Below are 17281 nucleotides of genomic sequence, written 5' to 3' on the forward strand. Positions count from 1 at the left end.
TCTCCTTTACATGGTAAGATCAAGAGGCTGGTGACAAACTCACCATGACTCTCGGGTGGAAGCCAGCCAGCTGTCCGCCGTCCCGCTGTGACCCAGGCCGGTGTGTGACCAAGAGAGGCCCCGACATACTTGTGAACTGAGGGCCCAGAATGAGGCCGCTTTCCCGGTTTCTTCCAGGTAAAGCCCTGTGTGACTTTGTGTGATCCCAAGTTGGAAGCAGCGCCCACGGGCCTTGGGGTGGAAATCAGGGCATGGCAGGTGTTCTGGTCCCATGGGGCTAGAGGCACGGGAGGCTGAGACTGCAGAGTGGCCCGGGTCCCGTGGAGGGGAACCGGATGGCAGGGGAATGAACCACTGCCTCCCCAGCGGCCGCACACAGGAGCACCTCCCCTCACACCCCGGGGCCCAGGGGCGTGCTCAGATGGCAGGGCTCGGGGTCCTCCTCTGGGAAGTTTCCTCGGAACGAAGAGCCCTTTCCCAATGGGGTGGGGGCGCGTGGTGCGCACCCAGCTCACACTGTCATCCAGCTCTATTCTAAGGAGAGAATTCCCTATCGAAGTTTTTTTTGGACATTGTGAAGTTTAATTCCTTTTACTCTGAAGCATACAAAAGGGAGTTAAGAAAATATCACATCCTAGTCTTCCAGTGAGAATGCTACTGAACCATCTCCACGCCGTGAGGGCGGCCTTCGCCAAGGGCGTCTTAGGGGAGCTGTCCAGGGGTGAACATCTGGGGCCGGGCTCCCCATCGTGCATGTGAGCTTCTCGGCGCTTACGAGACTCTCAGGAGGGAACCCACATGTTCCCGTGGGTGTCCGGGGCTTTGACGTAAGGGATGTTCCAAATCCACGGCCGATCTGGGGCGGGGGCGGGGGAAAGATGACACATGGTTTATTTCTTTGAACTGGGTCACAACAAATTCACTCACTGGTCAGGTCAAACCTCACGTGTGCTCATCTCTACCGGCCGTGAAGAACCTGTGGTAAACCGGCCCTGGGAGATGCCCCCCTTCCAGACAGTGGCTCTGAGAACAGGTTCGTGCTAAGGCCCAGGGTTTAGTGAACACGGGGAGGCGGGCACACAGGTGGCCTGTCATTGACAGTGCCCTCCTGACCAGTTACTTCAGCTCTGAGCCTCAATCTCCGTCCCCACCGACCTGGGGCTGGGTGAGGGCTGTGGTCAAGGCACACAGCGAGCACGACCAAGCCCACCACACAGAAGAGCCAACCAAGCACAGACATTCCTTTCTCTGGAGCATCGCCACGCTGCCCGGGGCACGTGCCCACAGGGGCCTGTTCTGTTCTTCATGGTGAGTGACTCACCGGTGGGGCGTGAGGCCGCAGCGGCATGAGCTACTGCAGACCGGCACGGAGGGAATGATGGAAAGGGGACCGCGTCGCCCTTTGAACTCCCGGCCCGCATCCCTCGCCGAGGTAATACATCTGTGGACAGGGATCGTGTACATACACCCAGACCAGGGGCCTTCCAAATGGGTCTGCCAAAGGGCCATCTCTTACTCCCATTTCCACGAACTTGAAGCCCCCTCATGTGACGCTGGGCCGTTCTGACGGACGGGGACCCGCGAGACAGAGGAGACGGCCCCACACGTGTGGTTGTGTGGTTGCTACCCAGGAACAGCTGGTGGTCCCATCCACCAGGCTTTCGGTCCGCAGCTGCTGAGTGCCGAACCACATCACAGAGGACACCACACACACGCACGCACACACGCACACCCCCCCTAGGGTAGGTAATAAAGTTTTGCTACAAAATGCGTTTCAAACATGACCTGCTCACCGAATTCACAAAATTCAACAAAAAACCCCAGTCTAGAAAGCCCACGGGGGCAGTTCCTCTCCGCAGCCGGCTAAGCTGCACAAACTGGCCTTCCGGAGGTTCCCTCTCCACCCTGGGCCCCAGCAGACGGAGCGCAGGGCACAGCCCTCTGCCGCACTGTGCATGCTGAGCCAGCTTCACGCAGCAGCTCCCAGCCGGGCGGGCAGGAAAGCCAGCTCAAAACGCAACACGTTATCTGCTCCGTGGCCCTGGCCTTGAGATGGCTCACTGGCAGGGAGCCACAGGTTTTGTTGATTAAGCTCCTTCCAGAGGCACAAATCGGGGCCTTTGTTCTTGGTCCTTCCGTCAGAAGCTGGCAACTGTGCAGCAAGTGATGCTGGCTGGTGGATGATGGGCAGGGGCAGCCGCATCACTGGCATTAATGAAGCCTGCACATGCCACGGGCAGTGCCTTGTTCTCCGGGTCCACCTGCCACTCCCTGCCCACAGCTCCCTGGGTTAACACAGCTCTGCCTCACGGCCAAGGCGAGAGCATCCAGGCACCCACTCTCGGACGGGGTCGGCGTCCTGCCGCTCCAGAGCAGCTGCTGCTCTCTGGGTACACACACGTGGCTCTGAGGGACGCACACGTGGCTCTCTGGGTACGCACATGTGGCTCTGAGGGTACTCACACGTGGCTCTCGGTACACACACATGGCTCTCTGGGTATTCACGTGTCTCTGAGGCACACATGTGGCTCTAAGGTACGCACACGTGGCTCTGAGGTACTCACATGTGGCTCTCTGGGCGCGCGCACGTGGCTCTCTGGGTACGCACACGTGGCTCTCTGGGTACGCACACGTGGCTCTCTGGGTACGCACACGTGGCCCTCTGGGTACTCACATGTGGCTCAGAGGTATTCACATGTGGCTCTCTGGATACACACATGTGGCTCTGAGGTATTCACACGTGGCTCTCTGGGTACTCACATGTGTCTCTGAGGTACACACACGTGGCTCTCTGGGTACTCACATGTGTCTCTGAGGTACTCACACGTGGCTCTCTGGGTACACACATGTGGCTCTCTGGGTATGCTCATGTGGCTCTGAAGCACACGCATGTGGGTCTGAAGTAAGGATAAAGTGAGCAGAGACTCATTTAAAGGATATGATTCAGATCGTGGTGATTTTATCTCTTGGTAGAACTGTATTTATGGCTCTAGAATAATTTTTAAATTGTTGAGAGGGACAGGATCGACGCTTCCATCTCAAAAGGTTGCCGATCCCTGCTCTAGGAATAGCACCCAGGACGACTTCTCCCTCTGTGGGGTCAGATTGATGGTGGATTGCTGGCCGTTTAGGATGGACCTTGAAGGTGACCGTTGCATTTACTCCTTCCCCGGCAGCAGCAGTCTGCCACGACAAGCCAGGGCCTGGGGCTGTCTCTTGGGAAGTCTGTCTTACCCAGGAGGACAGCGTTCACCAAGCTGGCAGGGTGTCCACAATCACTTGGAGAGAAAGGCAGATAAATGGCCGATGGGGGCTGGGAGGAGGGGCTTTACTTCCGTTAATACTTGCCCCCTTCCCTATTAGTGGAGACCAGCACCTGTTCCTAACTCTACAAGTTTTAGGTAGGTTACTCAGAGGACTGATGTCAGACGGATCTTGGCTGGAAGCAGGGAATGCCAGAAAGATGCTGACTCCGTGTTTCATTGACTGTCCACCAAGGCATTTGACTGTGTGGACCATCACACACTGGGTCACCTTGAGAAGAACGGGCATTCCAGAACACTTCACTGCGCTCACGCGGAACATGCACATGGAGCAAGAGGCAGGTGTGGAGCAGAACAAAGGACAATTGGGTTAAAATCAGGAAAGGCATGTGTCACGCTTGTATCTGCTCCCACACTTACAGAATCTGCAGGCAGGGCAGAGCATCCGAGACGCTGGGTTCCAGGAAGACGAATGGGGCAGAGCCTGGGAGGGAGGCGTAGGAACAACCTGGGACATGCAGAGGACACAACCTTGCTGCTGAACGTGAGGAGGACCGGAAGCAATTGCTGATGAAGATCAAGGATTGTAGCCCTGAGTAGGGATTAGGACTCAATGTGAAGGCCAAAATCCTCACAACTGGACCAAGAGGTAACATCTTGATAAATGGAGAAAGTGTTGACGTCGTTAGGGATTTTATCTTGCTTGAATCCAATCAACACTCATGGAAGCAGCAGTCCAGAGATCAAAAGACGTACTGCATTGGGTAAATCTGCCACACGAGACCTCTTTAGATTGCAATGAGGAGCAAAGACTTTGCTTTGAGGACTAAGGTATTCTCCACTGCCTCATATGCACGTGAGAGTTGGACGCGGAACACGGGAGACCGAGGAAAACCTGTGCATTTGAATGGTACTGGTGAAGAATATGGAGAAGTGCCATGGACAAAAGTGCAAAAGGACAAACAAATCTGTCTCCAAAGAAGGCTGTCCGGAGTGCTCCTGAGGCAAGGACTTTGTCTTACATATTTGGACATATTGTCACGAGAGTCAAATCCCAGAAAAGGACATCGTACTTGGTCAACTAAAGCGGCAGCGCAAAAGTGGACGGCCCCCAACAAGGAAGACTGACAGCAGCGGCAACAATGGCCTCAAGGAAACTACCGTGCGCCTGGCCCAGGACTGGACGGTGGGTGCTCACTATGAGTCGCAGCCAAGTGGATGGTAGCTAGCAACAACATGGACGGAGCAAAGGGCCTGGAGGTGCTCAGCGTTAAGCTGCTAACTGCAAGGTCAGCAGTTCAAATCTACCAGCCAGCTCTGAGGGAGAAAGATGAGGCTGGCTGTACCCAGAGAGGTAGTGTCTTCCAAAGGAGAGGGTCTATTCTGTTTTGTAGGGTCACTGTGAGTCAGAATGGACTTGCCAGCAGTGGTGGTGTTTTTTTTTTTTAATTAGAGGGGTGTAAGAGGCCACTTAGCAGCTAACTCAAAGGTTGGAGGTCAAGTCTACCCGAAGGTGCCTTGAGCACAGGCCTGGAGATGTACTGAGGAAAACGCTGTGGAGCAGTTCCATTCTAGAGGACGAAGCCTGCTGCGTAGCATGGATGCTCAGCAAAGTGAGTTCTGTTCTATGGAGCCATGGACCAAGCTCTGTGCTCCAGGACTCCAGCTGGTTGCCTTGGTAAGGATTCACGGCCCTCGAAGGCCCTCTCGCTGTCTCCTTTCCAGGGAATCTGGACATAGCCTTGGCTATGTGGCCCTTCTGTGGGGCACAGGAAGACTGGGCTGTGCGTGCATGTGTGTGTGGTGGTGGTGGGGGGGGGGGGATTAGGGTCCTGAACAGAAAAAGAACCGATCAGACTTCTGATGTCATCTGACTTGCAGCTGCTCCTGCCTCATGGTGAATGTGTAAGCCAGAAGCGCCTGAGGGCTCCCAGGGTGGCTAAAATGTCCTATGCACAGAGAGCATGGCTTTGCTCCCTTGGAGCGGTGGGCAGGCTTGAACCGCTCGTGTCTCAGCAGTTCAACGCTGAACCCACTACACCGCCATGGCTCTTTATCCCCACTCTGAGGTCCAGTAACGCACAGAACACACGTCAGGGTGAAATATGAAGGAAAGCTCCAAGAGGCTTTCCCCCTGGGGTGCAAGTCAGGCAGAAACATCCTTGTTTGTGGGAGTCTCAGTGTTCTCGGCAAAGCACCGGCATCCCTCTCTGTGAAGGGCACGTGTCCGCCCGGAATGCAACAATCTAACTATTGGGAGGAAACACTTTTCACATCGCTCCAAGCCAAGTTCTCACTTCACCACGGACTCCAAACATTACTCCGACTGGTTTAGATCATTCTGGAGTTCTTTCAGCTCCTGATTCTACAATCAGTCTGAAAGCTGGTCGAGTCATTTACTTCTGGCCTTTCGTTTTAGCCACGAGGCAAAAATAGAGTTTATTACAGATGATCAAAATTATGTCTTAGTTTGTTTTTTTTTTGGTAGATTCAATGAACCATCCCCCTTCTTGTCCCCAGCAAAGACCTCAATTCTACAATCTTTCAAAAATAGGCCCTTAAAAACACCAAACCACTGACCCATAGCCCTACAGGGGACAACACCAGAGACAGTGTGGGAATTGTGCCCGATCTAATATCGCCACACTGAGGCAAAACACTACGGGGGTGCAACAGAACAGCAAGGGAACAGAGCGGTGAGGTCCCCAGGGAATGCTGAAGGTGGACTTTGGGGCCAGGGCGTGGTGTCCCAACAGACTGGACTGGAAAACACTCCTTAAGGCCAACAAACAATCCTTGAACTAACTAGAAGCTTTCTTTCTGGTGTTGTGTGGCATCGCTTTGTTGTTGTTGTTTTGTTGTATATTGTTGCTTGGTTTTGCTGTCTTGTTTTTGTGCATGTTATTATCTCTGCAGGTCTGTCTAAATAAGATAGGCTGGATGAACTATCTGGAGGAGGAAACAATGGGACCGACAGTTCTAGGGGGACATGGGAGGAGAGGTGGGGGGAAAGGTAGTGGTGTTAACAAACCCAGGGACAAGGGAACAACAAGTGATCTAAATCGGTGGTGAGGAGGGTGTAGGAGGCCTGGTAGGGCTTAATCAAGAGTAATGTAACCAAGAGGAATTACTGAAACCCAAATGAAGGCTGAGCATGATAGTGGGAAAAGAGGAAAGTCATATATTTATAGGTTTAGTATTAAGGTAGCAGGAGGACATTGGGCCTCCACTCAATTACTCCCTCAATGCAAGAATACTTTCTTTTATTAAATTGGCATTCTATGATGCTCACCTTCCTGATTCAACCGCTGATGACAAAGCGGGTGAATAAGCAAATGTGGTGAAGAAAGCTGATGGCGCCCAGCTACCAAAAGATATAACATCTGGGGTCTTTAAGGCTTGAAGATAAATAAGTGGCCATCTAGCTCAGAAGCAACAAAGCCCACATGAAGAAGCACACCAGCCTGTGCGATCACCAGGTGTCAAAGGGATGTTATCAGTCATCAAAGAACAAAAATTCGTATCATTGTGTGAACACCCCCCTGATACGACCTATGAAGACAAATGGGAGCATAAGCAAATGTGGTGAAGGAAGCTGATGGTGCCTGGGTATGAAAAGATATAGCATGTGGGGTCTTAAAGGCTTGAAGGCGAACAAGTGGCCATCCAGCTCAGAAGCAACAGAGCCCACATGGGAGAAGCACACCAGTCTGTGTGATCACGAGGTGTCAAAGGGATCAGGTATCAGGCATCATCAGAACAAAAAGTCATATCATTGTGAATGAGGGGGGAGTGCAGAGTGGAGACCCAAAGCCCATTTGTAGGCCACTGGACATCCCCTTACAGAAGGGTCTGGTGGAGATGAGCCAGTCAGGATGCAGTATAGCAATGATGAAACATACAACTTTCCTCTAGTTCCTAAATGCTTCCTCCTCCCCCACTATCATGATCCCAATTCTACCTTACAAATCTGGCTAGACCAGAGGATATACACTGGTACAGATAGGAACTGGAAACACAGGGAATCCAGGCTGGATGATCTCTTCAGGACCAGTGGTGTGAGCGGCTACTGGGAGGGTGGAGGGAAGATGGGTTGAAAAGGGGGAACTGATTACAAGGATCTACATGTGACCTCCTCCCTAGGGGACAGACAACAGAAATGTGGGTGAAGGGAGATGCCTGGCAGGGCAAGATATGACAAAATAATAATTCATAAATTATCAAGGGTTCATGAGGGAGAGGGGAGCGGGGAGGGAGGGAAAAATGAGCTGATGCCAAGGGCTTAAGTGGAGAGCAAATGTTTTGTGAATGAAAGGGCCATGAATGCACAAATGTGCTTTACACAAATGATGTATGTATGGATTGTGATAAGAATTGTATGAGCCCCTAATAAAATGAAAAAAACAAAACCAAACAAAAAGAACCCCACACCAACCATTTGAAGGGCCCTATGCTTCTGACATTTTAGATGATACGAGGGAGGTCCCCGTGGCCTGGTGGGTTGCGTACCACAGGTTGGCAGTTCAAACCCGCCAGCTGCTCCTCTGGAGAAAGATGACACCACTGTCTGCTCTTGTAAAGATTTACAGCCTCAGAAATTCACAGGGGTGGGCAGTCCCATCCTCCCCAAAGGGTTGCTTTGACTCGGGATGAATTCAGTGGCAGCGAGTTTGAGGAGCAGAACAGGTGTGTGTTGTGCTAGGCATGCTTTAAAGACATTTCGACACAGCCATTCTGTTTACAGTTTTCTTGCGTGGTTCAAGCCACTTGGAGATTTTCAATGATCGTCTATACAACATCTGGAATGAGCCCTGGTGGTGCTGTGATGGGTGGTGAGGGGTGACTAGCTGCAAGACCCAAAATTCCAACCCATCAGTCACTCAGAGGAAAATGATGAGGCTGTGTGAGACCACTTGAGCAAGGGATCCAAGCCAGCATCACCTCACCTGAAGGGGACAGGTGGCTGAGGCAACGCAGCAAGAACACACGATCAGTGCCAACATGCACTATCTGGGCCCCGTCCGGCAGTTGCACAGAGCAAAGCCAATTTATCACCTCTATGGCTAGCATGGGTTCTGCAACAGGTGACACACACACACACACACACAGACACACTAAACAGACATCATCTCTGAATGCCACTGGCCACCTGGGATTTCAAGTTTGCTAGCAAGGACAAACTGGGCGCGATCGGAGAAACCTAAATCCATCATGTGGCTAACAGCAGTGAACCCTTGGTAACGTCTGCTTTTGACGATGTAAAAACCCCAAACCAAGTCCACCCTGTCTCAGTGGCCCCACAGAGGGTGTCCAAGGCCAGACATCTTTATAGGAGCAGAGCATCTCATGTGCCTGTAAGGGGTGTTGGGTTTGAACCACCGACCTTGTGGTTAGCAGCCAATGCATACCCAACAGCACCACCAGGGCAGCTTGTTAATGAAAAAGGGTGCCTTTCTTGTTAGGAAATATACACGGAAGTGTTTAGGGATAACGGGATATTGCGCTTACAGGCTTCTCTCAAACAGAGCAGAAAATAGCATGTGTGCGCGCATGCGTGTGCAAGAGAGCACAGGTGTTTCTGGCTACCTGTGGGGTGAGGGACTCCCCAAACAGTACCGCAGAGAGCGAGTCCCCAGAGGGGAATCCCCTAGGTCATCACTCTCGCTGTAACTGACCACTGAGTCTAGAGCTGTGCCTGCCGTGAGCTGAATGTCTCGCATGCCGGACCAATAATGTTCATTCTTGTGTCGAGCGTAGCTCTGCTCAGTGTCATGTAAAATCACAACTATGTGTACTGTTGTGTAACAATCAGAGCTCTAATCAGATGTGTGGAATGATCATGACTGTAACTAAGCTTAATGTTGTGCAATGACAACACACAATGTTGTGTAATGATCCTGACTGTGCTCACTGCTGTGCAATGACTGTGACTGTGCTCACTGCTGTGTAATGACTGTGCTCACTGCTGTGTAATGACTGTGACTGTGCTCACTGCTGTGTAATGATCCTGACTGTGCTCACTGCTGTGTAATGACTGTGACTGTGCTCACTGCTGTGTAATGACTGTGACTGTGCTCACTGCTGTGTAATGATCCTGACTGTGCTCACTGCTGTGTAATGACTGTGACTGTGCTCACTGCTGTGTAATGACTGTGACTGTGCTCACTGCTGTGCAATGACTGTGATTGTGCTCACTGCTGTGCAATGACTGTGACTGTGCTCACTGCTGTGCAATGACTGTGCTCACTGCTGTGCAATGATCCTGACTGTGCTCACTGCTGTGCAATGATCCTGACTGTGCTCACTGCTGTGCAATGACTGTGACTGTGCTCACTGCTGTGCAATGACTGTGACTGTGCTCACTGCTGTGCAATGACTGTGCTCACTGCTGTGCAATGACTGTGACTGTGCTCACTGCTGTGCAATGACTGTGACTGTGCTCACTGCTGTGCAATGACTGTGCTCACTGCTGTGCAATGACTGTGTCTGTGCTCACTGCTGTGTAATGACTGTGACTGTGCTCACTGTGTGCAATGACTGTGACTGTGCTCACTGCTGTGCAATGACTGTGACTGTGCTCACTGCTGTGCAATGATTGTGACTGTGCTCACTGCTGTGAAATGATCCTGACGGTGCTCACTGCTGTGTAATGACTGTGACTGTGCTCACTGCTGTGCAATGACTGTGACTGTGCTCACTGCTGTGCAATGACTGTGACTGTGCTCACTGCTGTGCAATGACTGTGCTCACTGCTGTGCAATGACTGTGTCTGTGCTCACTGCTGTGTAATGACTGTGACTGTGCTCACTGTGTGCAATGACTGTGACTGTGCTCACTGCTGTGCAATGACTGTGACTGTGCTCACTGCTGTGCAATGATCCTGACTGTGCTCACTGCTGTGCAATGACTGTGACTGTGCTCAGTGCTGTGTAATGACTGTGACTGTGCTCACTGCTGTGCAATGATCCTGACTGTGCTCACTGCTGTGCAATGACTGTGACTGTGCTCAGTGCTGTGTAATGACTGTGACTGTGCTCACTGCTGTGCAATGACTGTGACTGTGCTCACTGCTGTGCAATGACTGTGCTCACTGCTGTGTAATGACTGTGACTGTGCTCACTGCTGTGCAATGACTGTGACTGTGCTCAGTGCTGTGTAATGACTGTGACTGTGCTCACTGCTGTGTAATGACTGTGACTGCGCTCACTGCTGTGCAATGACTGTGACTGTGCTCACTGCTGTGTAATGACTGTGACTGTGCTCAGTGCTGTGTAATGACTGTGACTGTGCTCACTGCTGTGTAATGACTGTGACTTTGCTCACTGCTGTGCAATGACTGTGCTCAGTGCTGTGTAATGACTGTGACTGTGCTCACTGCTGTGCAATGACTGTGACTGTGCTCACTGCTGTGCAATGATCCTGACTGTGCTCACTGCTGTGCAATGACTGTGACTGTGCTCAGTGCTGTGTAATGACTGTGCCTGTGCTCACTGCTGTGTAATGACTGTGACTGTGCTCACTGCTGTGCAATGACTGTGACTGTGCTCACTGCTGTGCAATGACTGTGCTCACTGCTGTGTAATGACTGTGACTGTGCTCACTGCTGTGCAATGACTGTGACTGTGCTCAGTGCTGTGTAATGACTGTGACTGTGCTCACTGCTGTGTAATGACTGTGACTGTGCTCACTGCTGTGCAATGACTGTGACTGTGCTCACTGCTGTGTAATGACTGTGACTGTGCTCACTGCTGTGCAATGACTGTGACTGTGCTCACTGCTGTGTAATGACTGTGACTGTGCTCAGTGCTGTGTAATGACTGTGACTGTGCTCACTGCTGTGTAATGACTGTGTCTTTGCTCACTGCTGTGCAATGACTGTGCTCAGTGCTGTGTAATCACTGTGACTGTGCTCACTGCTGTGCAATGATCCTGACTGTGCTCACTGCTGTGCAATGACTGTGACTGTGCTCACTACTGTGCAATGACTGTGACTGTGCTCACTGCTGTGCAATGACTGTGCTCACTGCTGTGCAATGACTGTGACTGTGCTCACTGCTGTGCAATGATCCTGACTGTGCTCACTGCTGTGCAATGACTGTGACTGTGCTCACTGCTGTGCAATGACTGTGACTGTGCTCACTGCTGTGCAATGACTGTGCTCACTGCTGTGCAATGACTGTGTCTGTGCTCACTGCTGTGTAATGACTGTGACTGTGCTCACTGTGTGCAATGACTGTGACTGTGCTCACTGCTGTGCAATGACTGTGACTGTGCTCACTGCTGTGCAATGATCCTGACTGTGCTCACTGCTGTGCAATGACTGTGACTGTGCTCAGTGCTGTGTAATGACTGTGACTGTGCTCACTGCTGTGCAATGATCCTGACTGTGCTCACTGCTGTGCAATGACTGTGACTGTGCTCAGTGCTGTGTAATGACTGTGACTGTGCTCACTGCTGTGTAATGACTGTGACTGTGCTCACTGCTGTGCAATGACTGTGACTGTGCTCACTGCTGTGCAATGACTGTGCTCACTGCTGTGTAATGACTGTGACTGTGCTCACTGCTGTGCAATGACTGTGACTGTGCTCAGTGCTGTGTAATGACTGTGACTGTGCTCACTGCTGTGTAATGACTGTGACTGTGCTCATTGCTGTGCAATGACTGTGACTGTGCTCACTGCTGTGTAATGACTGTGACTGCGCTCACTGCTGTGCAATGACTGTGACTGTGCTCACTGCTGTGTAATGACTGTGACTGTGCTCAGTGCTGTGTAATGACTGTGACTGTGCTCACTGCTGTGTAATGACTGTGACTTTGCTCACTGCTGTGCAATGACTGTGCTCAGTGCTGTGTAATGACTGTGACTGTGCTCACTGCTGTGCAATGACTGTGACTGTGCTCACTGCTGTGCAATGATCCTGACTGTGCTCACTGCTGTGCAATGACTGTGACTGTGCTCAGTGCTGTGTAATGACTGTGCTCACTGCTGTGTAATGACTGTGACTGTGCTCACTGCTGTGCAATGACTGTGACTGTGCTCACTGCTGTGTAATGACTGTGACTGTGCTCAGTGCTGTGTAATGACTGTGACTGTGCTCACTGCTGTGTAATGACTGTGACTTTGCTCACTGCTGTGCAATGACTGTGCTCAGTGCTGTGTAATCACTGTGACTGTGCTCACTGCTGTGCAATGATCCTGACTGTGCTCACTGCTGTGCAATGACTGTGACTGTGCTCACTGCTGTGCAATGACTGTGACTGTGCTCACTGCTGTGTAATGACTGTGACTGTGCTCACTGCTGTGCAATGACTGTGACTGTGCTCACTGCTGTGCAATGACTGTGACTGTGCTCACTGCTGTGCAATGATCCTGACTGTGCTCACTGCTGTGCAATGACTGTGACTGTGCTCAGTGCTGTGTAATGACTGTGACTGTGCTCACTGCTGTGTAATGACTGTGACTGTGCTCACTGCTGTGCAATGACTGTGACTGTGCTCACTGCTGTGTAATGACTGTGACTGTGCTCACTGCTGTGCAATGACTGTGACTGTGCTCACTGCTGTGTAATGACTGTGACTGTGCTCAGTGCTGTGTAATGACTGTGACTGTGCTCACTGCTGTGTAATGACTGTGACTGTGCTCACTGCTGTGCAATGACTGTGCTCAGTGCTGTGTAATGACTGTGACTGTGCTCACTGCTGTGCAATGATCCTGACTGTGCTCACTGCTGTGCAATGACTGTGACTGTGCTCACTGTTGTGTAATGACTGTGACTGTGCTCAGTGCTGTGTAATGACTGTGACTGTGCTCAGTGCTGTGTAATGACTGTGACTGTGCTCACTGCTGTGCAATGACTGTGACTGTGCTCACTGCTGTGCAATGACTGTGACTGTGCTCACTGCTGTGCAATGACTGTGACTGTGCTCACTGCTGTGCAATGACTGTGACTGTGCTCACTGCTGTGTAATGACTGTGACTGTGCTCACTGCTGTGCAATGACTGTGACTGTGCTCACTGCTGTGCAATGACTGTGACTGTGCTCACTGCTGTGTAATGACTGTGACTGTGCTCACTGCTGTGTAATGACTGTGACTGTGCTCACTGCTGTGTAATGACTGTGACTGTGCTCACTGCTGTGTAATGACTGTGACTGTGCTCACTGCTGTGTAATGACTGTGACTGTGCTCACTGCTGTGTAATGACTGTGACTGTGCTCACTGCTGTGCAATGACTGTGCTCACTGCTGTGCAATGACTGTGACTGTGCTCACTGCTGTGCAATGACTGAAGGTAACTATGTGCACTGGTCGTAGCTTTGCTCACTGTTTTGCAGTCTTTTGCTAATCTCTGCCTAATCTCCTGATGTCCAAGATCCCGAGCAACCTCTCCCATGGGCTCCAGTGGTTCAAACATCACTTGGAGAAATGATGGGCTTGTGAAAGTTTCAGAACCACTAGTTTTTCTACAATGTGGTACAGATGCCCACGTAGATAGCTGACATGGCTCCACTGGTGCAGTCTAAATGGCTGACATTGGTTTAACTGCATGAAACGGAATGATTCTGTGTAGAAGGGAAAATGGCAGTGATAAAAAAAAATCACCATTCTTCTCTCTCAAAGGAAATAAACACCCAAGAAAGAGACATCCAGGGATACCCAGTCTCCAGTGTGCTGGCCAGTTAAGAGATGTATCACTGCGGAGTCTGAGGTCCCTCCACCACCCACCTCTCGGTGCTACATTCTCAGGAACACTCTTTCTAGGGGAACTACTGGGCCATGCTTCCAGCTCCAAGTTGTCCATTCCAACCCTCACAGTCCTTCGGAGGGACAAAGGTGAAGGGCGGGTCTAAGGCAATCATAGTCAGCCCCTCTAAGACATGTATGCAGGGAACACTGGAGCACAAAGAGCAAGAGATAAGAGAGTCTTAGCAACAGAAAGTGGGATGGAAAAGAGAGGGAGGGTCGGGGTCGAGTTCCGGGTCTTATGATGGTCTTCATAGTCCATGTGAATAAGTCAAGAGTGAGTGAGTGAGTGAGGCCCCATCCAGCATTGAGTAAGGAAGAGCCAGAGCCCCGTGGGCAAGGATGTCCATCAGGAGCTGGAGATTTGGGTATAAATGGGGTGTGCGGCCATGAAATTCCCATGCAATAAACAAGCTCCCTGGTTCAGATTCAGCACTTTCTCAGCACACTGTGCCCTGTAATCTGGTCTCTACGTAAGCACGTGCCATCTGGATCAATATACCGTGTACTTGTGGTGCTGAGGGTCGGGCTGCTAACTGCAAGGTCGACAGTTCACACTTCCAGCTGCTCCAAGGGAAAAAGAAGAGGCTGTCTGCTCCCATAAAGCTCTGGAAACCCTGGGGAGTTGTACTATCCCGCAGGGCCATGAGTGAGCACGGGCTCGGCGGCAGTGCGTGGGCCTGGACTGTACCTCTTGCTCTGGGTGAGTTTGGTCAGTGGGAGTCCCCTCAGAGATGGACATCTCAGGACTGATAAAATCTGAGGGGCAGCCTGGGAGGTGGGTCAGTCCCCAGGAGGAAGGGGTGCTGCTCGAAGCACCAGCCGTCCAGCCTTCCTGTAAGATGCCCCACCCTGCCACACACCTTCTGTGGATTTTCAGACACGGAAAGAACTGCTCTGCTCAGCCACTGGCCTTCGGAAAGTGACTACATGATGGATTTCGCAGCGTGGCCTCCCTTTTAGTGGGTCTGTAGTAGTGTCCCACAGCATGAAGTCACTGCCTGCCCTTTTGGCTTTCCGTCCTCTCATGGGCGAGACACGTGACCCCACAGGGGGCTGAGTGCAAGAGCCAGCTGGGTGATTCGGCCCAGCAGGAGAGGCCCCGCCTGCCGGGCAACTCCCACTTCGATTTTTTTGTTTGTTTTTGTGAACAGTCTTAAAAAGATGTTATTTATATCACCACGAGATAGATTTACTATTGCTGCTTTAAAACCAGTAAGTATTTACACATTTCCTGGTTTTAGCTTGTAGGATACATCTACTACCACGGGGTAGATTCTAATGCATCGTCAGAGGCGCTCTAGTGGCGTTGTGGTAATGCCTTGGCCTACGATCCAGAAGGTTAGCAGTTCAAAACCACCGATGGGGCTTTTTATTCTTATAAAGAGTTACGGTCTCTGAAACTCGGGGGCACTTCTAGTCGCCCTAGAGCAGTGGTTCTCAACCTGTGGGTTGCGACCCTTTTGGGGGACCCGAACGACCCTTTCACAGGGGTTGCCTGATTCATCACAGTAGAAAAATGACAGTTTTGAAGTAGCAATTAAAATAATTATATGGTTGGGGGTCACCACCACATGAGGAAAGGGTATGTATGAAAGGGTGGGGGCCTTAGGAAGGTTGAGAACTGCTGCCCTAAAGGGTCCCACTGAGGAGGAGGGGCTGGCACATTCCAACTGCTCAGCTTTTGGTGGGCAGCCAAGTGCTTGAACCACCGTGTCATCTCCTGTCAATAAACTCGTTGTGGCCCTCATTCATTCCAGGAAGGCGAGGGATCCTGAGCCCCACGCACTTGGGAACCATGGCTGCAGGGCCCCAGTCAGGGCAGCCGAGGCGTCTCTGCAGACCCGCGTCCCAGGGGAGACCCACCACCCCCAGACCTGCAGCTCACCTTTACTGCTGTAAAGTTCTGGAGGCAGGTCGTACGGCACGGGGAAGGGCGCTGATGACTCCTGGCTGTCTGAGAAGAACTTCTCCTTCACCGGGAAGCTGTCCAGGCCCTGTAGATACACACGCAGATTTCTGCACCTCGCTTTCGGGGCAAACGACTCCATCACCAACAGCGTCCCTCTGCACGGAGGACGAGGACGACAGCACCCACCACCCACCACCAGATCCCCAGGTGCAGCTGCATCCTTTCGGCACTCAACATGAGGTTATTTCAGAGTGTTTTAAGTGTCCCACGGGTCAAATGTACCTCCGTATTTACGCCTCCTCGTTCTAAGGGAGCAAAGACCGCACGGTATGCAGTTCGAAACCATCAGCCATTTCTCAGGAGAGAGATGAGCCTTCCGACTCCCGTAAAAAGTGAGTCTCAGAAACTCACAGGGGCATTTCCACCCTATCCTGCAGGGTTGCCATGAATCAGCATCGACTCAATGGCAGTGATCTTAGAGCTTTATTAAATCTTAAAGGAGACAAAGCCAGGATGGAGGGAAATCAGCAGGTGAGGGAGACCATCAGCTGCATGCCCTAATGGTGTCCAAAAGGTTCCTGTGATGTGGCTCCTTCTAGAAGGCGGAGGACAAAAGGACTGGGTCAGGACACAATGGCTGGTGGTTGGGCCTTCGGGGGAACAGAAGGGACTGTGGTTGGTATACCCATACCACTGCAGATTAGGAAAGCCTACAGGAGCGGGTCTGGGGCCTCTGGCCACCTTGGTACCCCAATTTCTACCAAAGGCAGGCCTAGGCAAGTCCTTGAGGAAGGAACCCCCCTCCTGTGTGGGAGAGAAGTCCCAGCAGCTCACTTTCAAGCCCATTGCTGGCCAGTGCTCTGAAAGCACTGGAAGGAAGCTGAATCTCTGTGGACTCAAAGGCGACCTTAGCTGTAGCCTTGGGCCAACCCAGTGCTCAGAATTTAAGCTGCGAATTTTCTTTCCACAGACCAGGGGAGGGGTTCAAATTGCAGGGATAAAATCACAGCAAGGCTTGTAACTTTAACAGAGGAGAGAGATACAAGAGAAACAGTATTACACAGTAAAGCCCGTTTCTGCTATCTTCTACGGCAGAAATAAAGTTTGCAGGAAGTAGCAAACTCCCGGTACAAAAATATCCCAAGATGCTTTCAACATTGCTATGGTAACGGGCCGCAGCTCTGGTGAAAAGACACCAAGAGGAGCTTCCATGCGTAATAAAAATGACTGCAGATGTCCACTGCGAGGGAGAGGGAGAGGGAGAGCCAACTCTTCCAGGCTCACCAACACACACGGTTCTTCTGAGGGCCCTGGAAGGCCTTTAGCTTTTCCGCTGCACCCCACCCCCCACCCCCATGAGGCA

The 17281-nt window shown here is 51.6% G+C and overlaps 1 protein-coding gene across 1 annotated transcript in view; it reads right to left on the reverse strand.

Annotated features, from left to right (window-relative positions):
• Nucleotides 1-572: 572 nt before the first annotated feature.
• TDP1 (tyrosyl-DNA phosphodiesterase 1) overlaps nt 573-17281 on the reverse strand; it is an 88478-nt gene continuing 71769 nt past the window's right edge. The window contains exons 15-16 of the mRNA XM_075531526.1: nt 15895-16003; nt 573-856 (exon numbers count right to left, since the gene is read on the reverse strand). Of these exons, the coding sequence (XP_075387641.1) occupies nt 783-856; nt 15895-16003 (183 nt within the window). The 3' untranslated portion in view covers nt 573-782. The remainder of the gene's footprint in view (nt 857-15894; nt 16004-17281) is intronic.

This window comes from Tenrec ecaudatus, chromosome 14, assembly GCF_050624435.1.
Source record: "Tenrec ecaudatus isolate mTenEca1 chromosome 14, mTenEca1.hap1, whole genome shotgun sequence".
In the NCBI taxonomy this organism is placed as follows: Eukaryota; Metazoa; Chordata; class Mammalia; order Afrosoricida; family Tenrecidae; genus Tenrec; species Tenrec ecaudatus.